Source organism: Triturus cristatus, chromosome 11 (assembly GCF_964204655.1).
Source record: "Triturus cristatus chromosome 11, aTriCri1.1, whole genome shotgun sequence".
In the NCBI taxonomy this organism is placed as follows: Eukaryota; Metazoa; Chordata; class Amphibia; order Caudata; family Salamandridae; genus Triturus; species Triturus cristatus.
Window position 1 is genome coordinate 415182294 of NC_140594.1, and position 15232 is coordinate 415197525.

Genomic DNA, 15232 nt, shown 5'->3' on the forward strand with positions numbered 1-15232 from the left:
TTGGGAATTCAATAAAAACGCTTGTCATGGGGAATGTGAATATTTCCCCCTATGCAATTTTTTTTATAAAGCTGCAGGCGAATTCATTACAGGGACACCATCAGGGAGGAAAAAAAGACATAGTAACATCTCAAACATAGGCGCAGCCCAAACCTCATAAGATCCAAAACCAAGCTGAGAGACTATGCATAATCCATGGAACTCCGATCACATCACACGAGCTGTAGACAATACACTGCCTACTAGTGAAACAGAGAATTAGGTTCAAGATTATCTGTGCATACCCAATCTTAATGGGGCACTAGCCCCAGATACCTACAGAAGGTTGCATCTCACTACATGTCAATCTTGAAACTCTGATCCAACCACTACTAGGGTTTTCTGCCACCCAACATTCCGGAAGGAACAAACTTAAAGGCCAAAGTATATGTCTGCCTGGATCCCATTTCTTTAACAACCAGCATGGTGACTTCAGGGAACTGCACAGCCTACCCAGCTTCAAGGAAAACATTTATAATTTTTAACAGTATGGATCGATTTTCCATCATCAATGGCAAATCCAAATGTAATATGGACGTCTCGAAAGTGGAAATACTGATGTGTAGCAGCAGAGGTATGCAAGGGGTCATGCTCTAGGTACGGAGTTTAGTCTCTGCACCATACGCCATCTGCTATACACATTGAGGGCACTGGCAGAAAGAAATCCGGTTTCAAAAGACTTCTCGCAGCCAGGCATTAGCTTTAAGAACTTGGATTTATGAGTGCACTCACTTATTGACCAGAGCAAGAACCTCAACTCTTTATTAATGTTATGCTACCCAAGCTTATGAAGTGGGACTACTACCCCATGGAGGCTTTTTGGCACTAAAAGGCAACATGGCATACTTTTTAAATGAATGGCCTGGGTTTAATTCTTTGCTTGAGACCCCAAATTATTTCAGTGAAATGTAAACAGTAATGAAAAGATTGCGATATCAAACAGGGCCCATATAAATGCCTTCTAAGTAGGAAGTCTACAATAATACCAACAGGAAACATTCCAATGAAGCAAAAACAACATTAAGCGAAATTGTCAACCACCAAATGCTTGATTATTGTTAAAATTTTAACTTAATGCAGTTAGTGTATTCCAACATCATCCCGGAGCTAGGCTGCCTAATATCTCTGAAACTCACTAAACAGAGAATAACTACAAAGACATATTATTTACGAAGCAATAAGACAGTGACAAGGAAATAGTTCTATCCTTCACTATCTAAAGCCCAGAGATATAGCAAGAAGGAAAAAACATTTTTATTATAATACTGCCCTCACACACTTCGCAGTGTCATGCTTCATCATTGGGCCGCGTCAAACGCCCCCGTGCAGACCAACACAGTGGGCGGAGAGCAACAGTTTTTTAGAAATGAAGTATATAGTGGTGAGATTGCAGAAAGACAGACAATATCAACAAAAACACAAATAGTGAAAACGAAAACAAGGAGAATTATTCCCTGAAGAAGGGACCACAGAGTGCAGACATAAACACTTAAAACTGCCTAGGAGGGGACCATCATCAATTTTTATTCCTGTCACCCCCTGGTAGGATTAAAAGTAATCTCTCGGACAATTAGGGGAGGTAAAGACCCCTAAATCCCTGCTGCGTTAACCAACATGTTTCAGCCACTGTAATACGCTCATCTGAGTCGTATTGGCATTCATCAGGGTGTTGGTCCCGTTATACTATGATCTACGCCCCTGGTTGTTTTTTTTTTACCTTCTACCGATAAACAGCCAATACTGCTCTCATCATGTACTCTGGCTATTTTCCGAGAGCGAACAAGTTTAAGGGTTTATTAGAAATTCTCCAAACCCGGGACCGTTGTGGGACCATGGTCTTGTTGTCACACTTACTTCAAAGATTAACGGCGCTATTACGCCTCACATCGGTCCACCGTCGATCCTAACAGCTCTACTAGCTTTAGACCCCATAATCGAAGATTGGGGGTTTCATAAAACAAAGTGCACGCGGAAAAATGTAGTCTGGAATCAGAAACAACACACTTGACTTTTTTTTTTTTAAATTGTAGCTCAGGACTAGACATGTTGGCTGTTGTAAATTGAGAGGTCAGACATATGTATGGACTGAATAGTAGAATACACATGTAAGACCATGTTAAGGAGGCCAAGGAATGAATGGGTATCCATAGTGTGCAGTATTATTACCAAGGAGGATAAATCCAAGGAAGGGCTATGACCGGATGGGAACAGAGTCTGAAGTATTCTATCACCCAATAGAACGACTTCTCCAAGGATTGAATGGGGGGGTGGGGGTCAATACTTTACTCTTTTCTCTGTCTGATTTCAACCATTATGCATCAAGGCATTGCCCCACAGACCTAGAATGGGTAAAATCTATAAAGACGACACATAATTGCTCTATCTGAAGAGACATGAAACTTACATTCCATTCGTACCCGTCTGATAATATGTGCGCATGGATGCCTACACGTCTGCGTGCATGGGTGTCTGCATATGTATGTGTGAAGTACATCAATGTGTGCATGATTGTTGTGCACCATACAAACAATTATTAGCTTCATCTATGCTTTTTCAAGAAAACATGTTCTTAGCCAACCTGGCATCACAATACAACTCTTTTACCAGAAGTTCATACTCCTCCGTTATTCAAGACCTGTTTGTGCACCTCTATTCAATCTACCGATTAAATCTTGAGGTGCCGGGCAAAAGATGTAAAATGAATGCGCTGCCTGCAAGGTCAATGGCACAGTGCTGCAAAATGGACAAAAGGACACAATGACATTACTCTACAAAACAAATAAAGAATGTCACTCAAGGGCACAAAACAAAACATGGTACCTGGCAAGGCTACAATGTATACGAAAGCAGTCAGGAGATTTGGATCTCTGGTGGAAGAAACAGAACCCCTCGAAACATATCCTAAAAGCCTTATGGGCTGCTTGCCAATACCAGAGTAAAATGTAACTTTCTTCCCCAAGTGTTCTGGAACAAGCACTAACAGAGACAACCCACATACAAGCTTCCAATCACAAGCTATCTTTCAGCTAGTTGAAGAAAAGACATCGTCCCTAAATTCAAAACACTAAACCAGGAAGCTAGATCCTTGAGAGTAAAGGGATCTAACCCCAAACACTCAACTTCTACTAAACAGGGCTTAGCCAAACTATCTTATCTTCAGGAAACTGCTTAAAACAAAGCTGTTCAGACAATCACTGAACTGAGAGGTGTGGATTTTCAGTAGGAATGTGGAAGTTAATGCTCAAATTCAAGAAATATCTGTACTCAATAGGCGGTTTAGGGGAGTGTGCTGTCTGAGCAGTATGACCCGATGATACTGCAGCTAGTTTTGAAGATTGACAGCAAATTAAACCAAAAGCAACAAAGCCAATATGCCGTGGTACGAAGCAGTCACAGTAGATCACAAATACTATTGGAGGTGTGGTTTTATTTTCTATCATGCGACCTAATAAGGTGAGATGGTCTAAATAGCGGATCTGCTGCAACAAAACGAAAAAAAAATAATCCCTTAGCTTTCATCTAACCGTACAAGCTTTTCAAAGACAAACAAGAGGCCTCGCAATCCTGAAAACTGTACACTAATCAAATAGAAAACCTCAGCACCTAGGTCAAAACCACAAAAAAATAACCTTCCCAAACAGAAGCAAAGCACCAATTAAAGTTACTGAAGAATAAATGAGGGTTGTTCTTAGACTAAACAATTTAACAACTCATGGAAACGTGCAATGCAATAAACTTCTTCAAAGAAAAAGTGAGACCATGAATCAACTTTTATCTTGCAAATGCCGATTCGTCATGCACCCAAATGGACCACTTTACTCTCTCTTACTGACAACCTTACAAATGTCTTTATGTCCCCAAAGTCCACCTTACAAATATTACTTTTTCCACAAGTATTCGCAAGTCCATCACCAGGGAAGTATTTAGGCAACTGATCAACATCATCAGTTTTTCCAACGGCACCCATCCCATTTTGCCTCTTTTGAAAAATCTAAACTTAACTAGACAAACTCAAGAATTATTGCCATATCACCCACCACTCATTTCTGGGCTGGGACAGACCTGTCAGTTGGTCATTCTCCAAGGCAGAGGTGCACTATGCACTATTAAGCACCCCTCAATACCCTGTACCCTTACATGGAACTAAATTGCACTATTGTAGAATTGGGTCTCCCCAGTTTACCCATCCATCAAACACTAGTTCATCCAACCAAACAGCACTAAATCGGAGCATGATCCACCAATGTGCCAGCACCTCATGGCTCAATCCTTGATGTGCTCCTGAATTGCATACTATAAAAGTCAACTTCTATGCAAGAAACAAACACACTCCAAACAGCTCAAATATGGCATTTCATTTTCGAAATTCTTAGGGCAACATAGAATTACTGACACAAGCAAAGCTTTGCAAAAGAAGCAATGACAATTGGGAAAACACATAAAAAAGTGGCTACCCAAAAACAGTGAATGGGGATTCCCTAACAAAGAGAAAAACTACTACTGACCTCCATTCAATTAAAAAAAATAGGAACCTAATTAAAAATAAATTGGAATAAGCATCAGGTTAAGATTGGAAGGGAGTCTTTAGTTTATAACAATATATAGCAAACAAAATCAAAAAAGATAATGAATACACATTGACATTAATCGAGCAGTCACTGGGAGATCGAACAGAGAAAGGGTCCTTCATCTGCAGCAAAATACAAGAAAGAAGAATCCTTAACTAGGTAAGTTAACAAAGTCACTCTGATAAACCTCAATTACAAGGATTGAAGAAGAAGCAGATAGAACTTTAAATAAACCACAGACGAGAAGCAGCAAAAAAAAACATCATCTGAACCAACTCTCCAATTGCCAAACCCTTTTCAGACTATCATCAAAGCAAACTGGCACACTATGCATTTTATGATATTGGCCATGGTCAGCGCTATCTAGAGGATACGGCAGAACCTGCAAGGGCTGTTAGAGGTTAGGCATATACCGAAGGTGGAAAGTGAGCCTGTAGGGCCATAATGTCAACAAAAAGATGTATCATATAAATTAATTACAGGCTTATTTATGAACAAATGGGTGTTATTGTACGGTTTTTGCAGAGTTCAACTAATTGTATCCATATTAGCTAAGAGACAAACTGTGTTATATTCAGTAAAGCTGAGATCATATTAGAAAGAGTGTTATAACAAAATTTAGTAGGTCAAACAACGGGTGTTCACAGACTAACGCATGCTGCATGTGAAAGGCGGATGAAGTAGAAATGGAGCGCTTACATAAGGCTACCATAAGGAAAATACACGTGCAAATGAATGCTGCCCGATACCCCTGCAACACTGTGAATAGGGACTTTGCTTCAGAAAGAAGCGTTGACTATCTTTGATAGGAAACATATAAGATTAATATTATGGTCATGTGAACAGACCAATATTTGGACAGTTAAGAATGATAGTAAAAAGACTTTCAATGTCAATAAATGTTGTCCACATTGGAGTACGAATGTTTACAATGAAACAGAAAGAATCAGTCAGAAATGTAATGTGCTTCAGCTCCCGAGGAACATTAGATCAAGCAGTTGTATTTTTTGATCTGCTAATGTTTGAAATGATCTGCAATAACTTGGGCACCTGGATAGCCGATTGTTTAATTATGTTACGGTTTATAGAGTCTTTAATCAATCAACTGCTCCACATTTTTACCCCCCAAAATGAAAGGGATAATTTGCATTTATATCACTGCGTCAAAGATCTCACACTTTGACTACACGTGCTGATTTAAAGGAACAGACAACAAATTTGGCCTAAGTTTTGCTTCCATCCAAAGTGCTCTGAAGATTATCACCTTCACTATATCTTCAATTACTTTGTGATCAAGGAGGGAGTACCAAATCTATCCCTAATTGAGATAATTAGTTGCAAAGTGTATAGTGTTAACAGCTAGAAGCATTTTTAACTAGTGGGCTCTTATGTTTATTTTAAATTTGAAATGATACATACCCAGACTATATATATTTTCTCACAATTAGGACTGTGCTGGAAACATATTTCCAGGCTGTCTAAAAAGATTCTACAGCCATAGAAAATTAAAGCATTCTGGTCTACAAAACCATACAGAGACTGAATTTGGATACATATTAATGGATCCTCTATGTCTTCCAATTGTCAAAAAAGTACCTCAGTCTCTTGCCAATTAAGAGTAGTTCTGAGCATTTTTTTTTCTTGTTGAGCCATACCAGCACATACAAGTCTTTCAATTTAAATGTCATTACCACTTATAAGAACAGTCTCAGATAACTCTTCCAAACGTGTGGAACTTTATATCTCACTTAAAAAAATGAGTATGAAGGAATATTATATTATAGCAAGTATTTACAATTTCACATACTATTTCTTACAAAACAAAACTAGAAATATCCCACATCCCACATCTAAATAAACACTAAGCAATTATGTGTAATAGAATTCACCAGATCCTTCCTTCATTCATAACTCAATCGTGTAATAAGAAGGTATGTCCTGGCGAAGGCCAGGGTTGGCAACCATCATACAAACTATTATCGTTAACTATATTGTTGTTGTATAGGTACTGAAAGTGCGATGTCATTTATAGGAGTCCGCGATGAAATTGAGGTAAGCAGTGAAGTTTGACTACGGACTATGTTTTATGACTTTATACTATATAATAAATATTGTTATTAAAAACCTGAAGATATTTTAGGATTATTGTACATAAAACACGTATTGCATTTGCATGATCGGTTTCTTATCTGTGTAGAAGCAAATGTGGCCGACACTGTATTCTGCATGGGTACAGTTTCCTGCAGGTAGTAGAGATTATCGGATTGGTTTATGAATGTCATAAGGATCTAGTGCAGTATACATCTATAGCTTTGTACTTCTAACCACACTGGAATTGTTAGACACTAAACTCTTGTCTGAGAGTCTTCTTACGACCATTAGAAACCACATCCGCATAAAAAAAAAACCAGTCAATTTTTTTTTTTTTTAAATTGTAAAATTCATGCTGCCCTCGTTTGCTTAATTAGAATTTTGTAAGAACTACCATAGGGGGAAAAAACGATTTCATGGAAGACCAATTATTAGGAAGTCAATTTTACTTTAAATACGGTCCGACGTGTTGACTGGCAACATTTACATAATATTAATAATCAGTTTTAGTTAACTCAGCTCCCGGATTTCTAGTATACTGGCAGCAAATTTTAGACTTACGCAGTTTAGTGTAGCATTTAGATATTTAAAGTGGAAGACTTCCCACAAGTATTTTTTGGACAGAGGTTTAGTGGGAAGCCCTCTCATTTTGGATTTGTGCAAAGAGTATTTAAATGCTATAGCATAATCCTGATAGTATTCAAAATAGCTGTGTCCCACTTAACAGAGCTAAATGGAAGAAAGCACCATATTGTGTCTCACTATGCTCTCTCCTTCAGAATAAATTGGCTCTTCATAATACTAGGACAAGGGGCCCAATAGTTACAGGACGCTTGGAATCACTGAAAGCAACGCACCTGCAATCACATGGTGGTACTCTTGGGAGTTAATATAGTTCTAACAACTCAGGTACAAGTGAATCAGGTTTGAGATCTTCCCAAACAAACTGGGCAGAGTGCAGTGTCAAAAAGGTTTCGGTGTTTGGCAAGAGGCCAGGAAATTTTCCAGAAGAAAGAAAACTTTATATGGGCAGGTCTAACTTGCTGTTACCACTGGAAAGAGAATTCATCCAAGAGGAACTTCGGGTTATTCTAATTCTCATGTGACGCACATCCAACCTGCCTAGCTTTAAAAAGCTAATTTTGTGTCACAAACCTTGGACATGCCACCAACCAGGTAATCTCCCTGCACATGGTTAGGCGCGAAAACTTAGAGGGTACACATGATGTTAGCCACCCTGGTTAATCTCTGGGAGCAGATATGGTAAAGAAAAACGGCAGGGGGTCGAGCGTAGTCACGGCAGAGACTTTTGGAACCACACAATGCAATGCCAAGGGAGACGCACATCATTAAACGGTTTAGGAGTGTGATCTGCAGTTGTGTAAGGGTTGATCAGTGGTATAAGGAAAGGAGAAGCACATAATTCATAGAGTGAACAAACTCTTGTTTTAACATCTCAGTCAGTGTATTATTTACTCAGGTCACTATTTGTTTAGCAGAGAACAGAATAATACCATGTTTTCCAGGAAGCCTACTTCTGTACTGGATCTCTAAAAACTGAGCTATGAAACAGCCAAATTCTAAATAGCCCATTGAAGGATTACACAGTCATTTGGATAATAAACAAAATGTGTATCTTCTACTGATTCACTGAGACACCCAAGTCTTTGGCTCATAAACGCACGTATCCCTCCAGCATCATAAGGCTATTAAGCAAACTTTCCCATCTGAACACATGCACCATCCTAATTTCAGAGAAGTAGAGCCGTTAGTCTAAATACGCAGACAACTTTGAAAGGAAGGTTTGGTGGTTAAACTATAAGATGCTATGTGCCATTTAGGATTGGAAACTGGACTTCAGGGACTACAATTTTATGGATATTCCTAGTCTATTTTAAAAACTCAGACCAAACTAATCACTGAACTGGGTGAATATGGACATGTGGAGTGCAGAGTAGCAACAAATTCATTGTCCTGTGTTCTATTATTTTTGGGTGGCAAAAACATTTTTTATGACCTACAATTGCTAAATACAGTGTTTTAATAATCGTTAAGGTTTTGATACTGCCCAATTGAGCTACTAATTTTTCTCACACTATCATGTCTTTGGGCTTTGCTCGTAGATTTTCTAGGAAATGTGGCACAAGATGGTCTGGGGTTAGTTTTTCAGTTTTCAGAGTGGCAAAGCTATCTAGAAAAATGTTAAAGAGTTTACATTAACAAAACTCACCCAAGACACTTTCATAATTTTGCAAACGGCCAATTCAGTAAAACATCTGGGATAATTGAGGGCACAGAGACACCGCTGGAAGTTTGGAGTGTGCAGCTTTTCACTAATTTTGGTACTCTGAAGTTAACTGATGGATGTTCGGGGACGCTTACTTTCCCAGAGAAAGTCTGACGGGGGTCTATTAATGTTCCTGTATATTTTGGAGAAAAGAAAGGGAATCCGGAGTAAAGAGTATAAAACCAGAGGGGGTCAGACTATGAAGGCATCAGGTCTACACCAACAAGAGGAATTGAGCAGGGACAACTGTTTATTTCATTTGTAATATTGTCCAAGAAGAATTCTTGATTTAAGCAGAATTATATTTAATAAACACATTCACTTCGGATTTCATTTCTAGGAACGGGTGGCCCAATGCAACTCACACCTAAAATTAGATTATCTCTTGTAGACGAAGAACTTGAGGACTGAAAGACAAAATCATCCTGTTCGAGCACATAAAGCTTACCTTTTAGACGCAATTGATGCACCTGCCTTTACTTATCTCCCAGAGGAATTGAATTTTTAACTTCATATTATAACTTTAATGGTCATAAAACAGAGCACGTGCTATGTTTGATCCCATTTCAATGACACATGGCAAACTGTAGGCCACTTACATGTGTCTCTTGTATAAGCACAGCAGCTCTGTTCAATGCTTTCTGATAGGTGAAGATCTTTTGTCTCTGGATACGACGATTAAATACTGCAATTTCCTACGACATTACCAAGTGACGCCATTTGGAAATCGTAGCATATATTCAATTAAACCTAGACAGAAATTTCCAACATGAAAACAAACTGATACAAGGTCCTGCTTTACAACCAGTCACACTGGTGTGTGAAACTAATGCAATAAGTAAGTGAGCTTAAAGGTCAGAGACCCAACAGTCAAGCAGGTAAATAAATAGAATGTAGCCAAAGCAGAGGTCATAGTACAGATACAAAATGGGGCAATTTTAAGATGACAGAGTATGTACAGTGAGCTGTGTGAATGAGGGTATTGTGTTTAACATGGCTATAGGACTGATTTCCAATGGGATCAGAAAACAAATCAGAAAAGACTATGTGGTCTGACCCCTGTGATCTTTAAAAATATAGCCTGCGAAGCTGTAGGATCATGCACAGAAATCCGAAAGCTATGGCAAGGTCAATTTCACATGGCAACTGAGTAGGTAAATAATTCAATTTTTGTGTCATTATATGCATATATTATCTCAAGTGAATTTCCTATTAGGTACATCGTGAGGATTTGTCATGACTCCAACCACTTTAGACCAATGCTGGAAATTCCTGCTGTAAAGAAAAGTGGCTTAAATTGGATTAGTAAAAAAAAAAAAAAAAAAGATATATATAGATGACCGTCTGTATCCCCTACCATGATGATGAAATAAAACTTACAAATAATCCAAAACCTGCCTCGAGTCCTGATTGTGGTGCTGTGGATACCTGTTGCTGCCAGATGGGAAGTTTGGTGATTTCTTGAATATATATCTTTTTTTTTATTTATTTTTTGAGAGTCGGTGGTCTTCTCACCCCATGGACCCCAAATAACCTGGTTAAATTTATAACAATATGTTAGAAATCGGGTCTCCAGTTGGCAGAGGTATACACCCGGTCCAAGTAGTGACCACAATCCTAGTCAGGGCAAGTCACAACACAATCCTAAATTATCCTGTGCTTACCCTCCAATAGTTTAGCACAGAACAGGCAGGCTTTACCCAGAAGGCAATGTGTAAAGAATGTGTACAATAACTCATAAAAAGACAGTAAATACACCACAAAAAGACTTCACAACAGTTTAGGAAAATAGAGATTATTTATCAGAGTAAAACCAGACTAAAACAATCAAGATTCATCAAGTAGAAGTCATGATGTTGAAGATAAAAATGCAAGAAAGCACTTAGAAGCATGTAGCGCTAAAAAGGTTTCTTCAATTAGCAAGTGACTGGTGCAAATCCAAAGTTAAGGCCAACCGCAATGGAGCGCAGGTTGACTACAAGGGCCCTTTTGGGCCCGCTGTACACAGTACCTTGGATCCTGGGGCACAGTCTGCACAGCGAGGCTGTACGTCGTCCGGAGTCGGTTCCGAGAGGCTGTGCGGCAAGGGTTTGCAGGGCTTCACACTGCATCGTGTCGAATTTGGCAGAGATTCAGCAGCAGAACCCACTTGTGAGGCCCAGAACTTGGAGTGGACACTTTAGGCAAGGGTAGGAATCACAAGAAGGCAAAGTCCAGCAGCACCGGCAAAATTGCAGAAGAATTTTGTGTCCCTGAGACATCAGTAACAGGAGGCAAGCTAACAAGCCCTTGGAGATCACTTTGGAGGGAAGGCAGAATTCAGCTCTGCTTTGGCAGAGCCAGAGAGTAGCAGAGCAGCACGCAAACAGAGGTCCTTTGAGGAAAGGAGTCCTGTTGAGACCTTCGGGCAGCACCGCAGTTCTAACGGAGATTCGGTGTAGGTCCTGAAGTGTCTGATTCGGGAGGGTCAGAGACCCCGTACTTATACCCAAATGTGCCTTTGAAGTGGGGAAACTTCAAAGAGTGGTTTTGAAGTGCTCAAGCACCCCTTTCAAGCCAGTCCTTTCAGCCAGGTTATCTATGGGGATCACCAGCCATTTGGCTGGGGTCAGGTCATTACACCTTATTGTCCTGGTGGGAGCCCTCTTTTCTCGCATCTGCACAGGCGGCCATCGGAATGCAGATTTATGCAGAGGGGTGTTGAGCCACCCCTGGCCTTCCTGGGTTTATGGCGGTCAGGGAAGAATGCACAAAGGGGAACACTCACCCCCGTCCACATGTGTATTGGAGACAGGCTGGAGTTCACAGTTAGCAAAGTTAAGAGCAGAAAAAAAAGCACATTGTCTGAAATTGGCATTTCTGCATTAGCAGACCTAAATCCAACCTTTCTAGCAAAGAGCATGTATCACTACCATTCCACCCATACCAAACATGATAAGCTACTGGCCTGGGATCACCACTAGGTAGTTCGAGGTGAAATATGTAGTAACACTTATGCAAACTTATGTTGTGTAACTTTCACAGAAGGGTACAGCATATGTATATCAACACACTAAAGAACAAATAAAAGGAAACAGAAATGCCTAAACAGTTAAACATTGAAATCGGGATCATGCGTGTATTGGAATGGTGAAGGATCGACACTGCCCTTCACTCATGCTTGCCACAATTATAAGTACCGAGCAGTAGCACTCAAGGCAAACTGTATTCCACTGGCATGTTCCAGCATGAATGCATTGTCAATCATGTTTGCTTATAGCACACAACCAATGGAGCTGGCAGTATGGTATGTGGGGACCGTGGCATGGGGGAGGAGAAGATTGGGCAGGAGGGAGATCCATCATTCTACTTATTTTATTCATTGTTATCACCAGATGAAATTAAATCAGTAATTGCGCTTTCATTTGCATCCAAGTACCCACCAGAACAAAAGGTATAAAAGACTCAAGAGATCCAGAAAATCAAAAAAATAAAAGGAAAGGAAAGTTCCACTATCGAGAACCTTTGTTCAGATACCACAAAGGGGGCATACCAGACCAGATCACCTTACCTACAAGTCAGAGTACCAGTGCGAAATATAAAAGAAAAACAAGACTATCGACGAGGGTGAACAGAAACAAATCAAAATATACATATCCGATTTTTGTGAACCTGTGCTACGCCAAGCAAAATGCACAAAAAAGAAAATATAACTGAAAGAAAGAGGAAGATTTAATTATCGGTGGAAGGTTCCGCTTCTTCCAACTTCTTCCTCTTCTGCACCACATTAACATAATTTTAGTTGCTTCTCTTTTAGAATGACAGTCCTACACCAGAAACGTTTGAGTAGTTATTTGAGGAATAGGAAAATGTGAATAGCTGCATTTGGTGTGACTAAAACAGAAAATTGATCACATAATGTGGTCTGTGAAGCAAGGGGGGGGGGTGTAGTTCTGACTAAGAACAAGGCTAAAGCCCACGTAGTCAGGATTCGTGAGTAAAGGGCAGAAAAGAAATTGGTAGTTTTGACAAACCCCACGTGATGTTAAAGTTCATCTCTATGTTTCTTTAAGGAGCAGGCTCTCCGGGGGCTATGCGCCCTCTAAGACCCCTTGCCCTACCTACTGAGTTAAGCTGTCCAAGGAAATATTTCTCTTCGGTGTGCTCTACAGCAAAGGGCACTATAAGTAGGGCTATGTTGTGTATTGCGGTTCCTACGTGACTGTTATGCGTGGCGCCTGCACGTTTGTCTGGATCGTTCCAATCGTCTCTTTAATTAATTTGTGATTGACTGACTCTTCCCTGGTCCCACCGCACTTTCCTAAGCACTGGCCAATTTGACTGACAGTACATTCAACCTCACCACCGACACTGGAAAGAAAGTGCCCCACAAATGCCACAATTTCATACCCGGAAGTGCGGCCTAGACCGAGGGAGACAAGCTCCAGCGGTGGTAAAGCGAGGAGGCATTGGGGACTGGCTGTGTGTGTACGGGGGGGTCTCTGATGTTTGCTCGAAAGGGATGGGGCGTAGTAGGTGGGGCAACCTATGAAGGGGTGGGAGGAGCAGTGGAACTGCAGAAGGAATTGGTGGGAAAACGGTATGGTACGGAGTTTCTGGGGGGGGGGGGGGTAAGAAGCGTACTATAGGTTCTCCACCCATTCGGGCTCGGCCGGAGGGATCACAGCGTCAGCAAGGTGGGGTAATATGAGGGAGGAACGAGCATTTGGGCATAGGTGAGATCAGAAGAACGCCACTGGAAGGGGGGTGGGGGTTGAACGAATCGGAGACACTTGGAATTGTTTGAGGGTAAAAGAGCCAGCAGGCGTGGGAGACAGCAGCGGTGGGGGTACAGCACTGGTTTTAAAGTAAAGTGCATGGGCAGAGCGTCAGTAGAAACACATGGGGGTAGCACAGCAGGGAAGAAGGCGCACTCACCAGTCTGTGCCGCTCTTCTCGGTCAGGACATCCTCGTAAGCCGCCTGCAGGGCCGCACCATTCTTGCTGAGGTTCACAGCCATGTCTGCGGGTGCGTTGGTACCTCACTGCCGGGTGTACCTCACCGCCTCTCTCTTGGGCGTGCCTCCTTCCCCTTCCTTGCACACTCACACGCAGTCGTAGCTCTCGAGCACTGCCCTCTGCTGACCGGAGGGGGAACTGTAGCAGTACTACCTGCAACTGATCAACGAGTGATGGAGACAGCACCCGTGCCATAAGACGCTAGATAAATCCTAAAACACGAGAAAGTGAGCGAATTGTATTGTATGTTCTTGTACGGTGCACACTGGAGGGACCTTCCAGGCTGGCGGTTTTAAGCCAACTTCATGTATGTATTTGTAGTGTGGAACAGGAGGCTAAAGGCACCTTGTGGTCTCCTCAGAGTACGTGGGAAATTGGGTTAAAGCCAGCCTATGACCAGTAATCTTTTATGATGATTAAAAAAATAAAATCTTACGTTTTAGCTCTGTGGCCTTAAGCCACTTGTAACGTCATCTCCTCATGTTTATTTATTTAAATCCATGATATAGCGTGTCATGATCCGTAGCACATGGTCCAGAGCAGGGCATAAAGCCAGCAGCGAAGAACCAAATAATGACATTCGAACAGGAGGATGTCTCCAGAAAGGTTTTGGCATCTTTGTAGTACATGTTTGAGGCGATCAGATACAATAGGTGCGTACACATTGCCAGAGGTTTTAACAAGTGCTGTTGAAGTTCATTTTTATAAGTGGACCTGTTAAATGTCAGTTTAGCATTCCAGTTCGTTGGCGCATTTCCAGAAAGTGACTGTTTCAGGGTGGAAGACTTTCTGAATTTGGGGAGTGTCCTACTTTACTAGGGCTCAACCCATGCAACCCCCTTGCAGAGCACACCAGGGTAAGGCCTGCAGCTTGGTACTCTGCCCCTCAGTTACAGGTTTGCGCAATCTCTTCTCACAAGTCCCACCAGTGAAAGCTTCTAAACAGCCTATCAGTACCAGATTCTCACTCTAAGATGATTGCGACAGTGGTGAGCATGTGCACCAGGTTCACCAAACTATTTGAGGGTCCCAGACCACAGGTGAGCAGGTCCATTGACACAATTTGAATGTGGGAGGAGGTATTCCATGGCTCACGCCAATGATGTATGGAGAAGTTCAGGGAATGACTGCAAGACCATGGACAAACTACACAATTATTTATGTTCTATATCGCCACATCCGATCAGCGCAGAACACCGAAGACAGCCTTTCTTGAACCTTAAAAACAGGGATTATGTCCTCAAAATAG

At 41.2% G+C, this 15232-nt stretch overlaps 1 protein-coding gene across 7 annotated transcripts in view; it reads right to left on the minus strand.

Moving 5' to 3' along the window:
- Window positions 1-14096, minus strand: part of DBNL (drebrin like) — a 124918-nt gene extending 110822 nt beyond the window's left edge. For 3 of the 7 annotated variants that reach the window (XM_085636138.1, XM_085636141.1, XM_085636137.1), the window contains exon 1: window positions 13903-14092. In XM_085636138.1, coding sequence (XP_085492264.1) covers window positions 13903-13985 — 83 coding nt within the window. In that variant the 5' untranslated portion in view covers window positions 13986-14092. Of the gene's footprint in view, window positions 1-13902 lie in introns of all 7 variants that reach the window. The other 4 variants (XM_085636140.1, XM_085636139.1, XM_085636136.1 and 1 more) reach the window with 3 other exon arrangements.
- Window positions 14097-15232: the final 1136 nt, after the last annotated feature.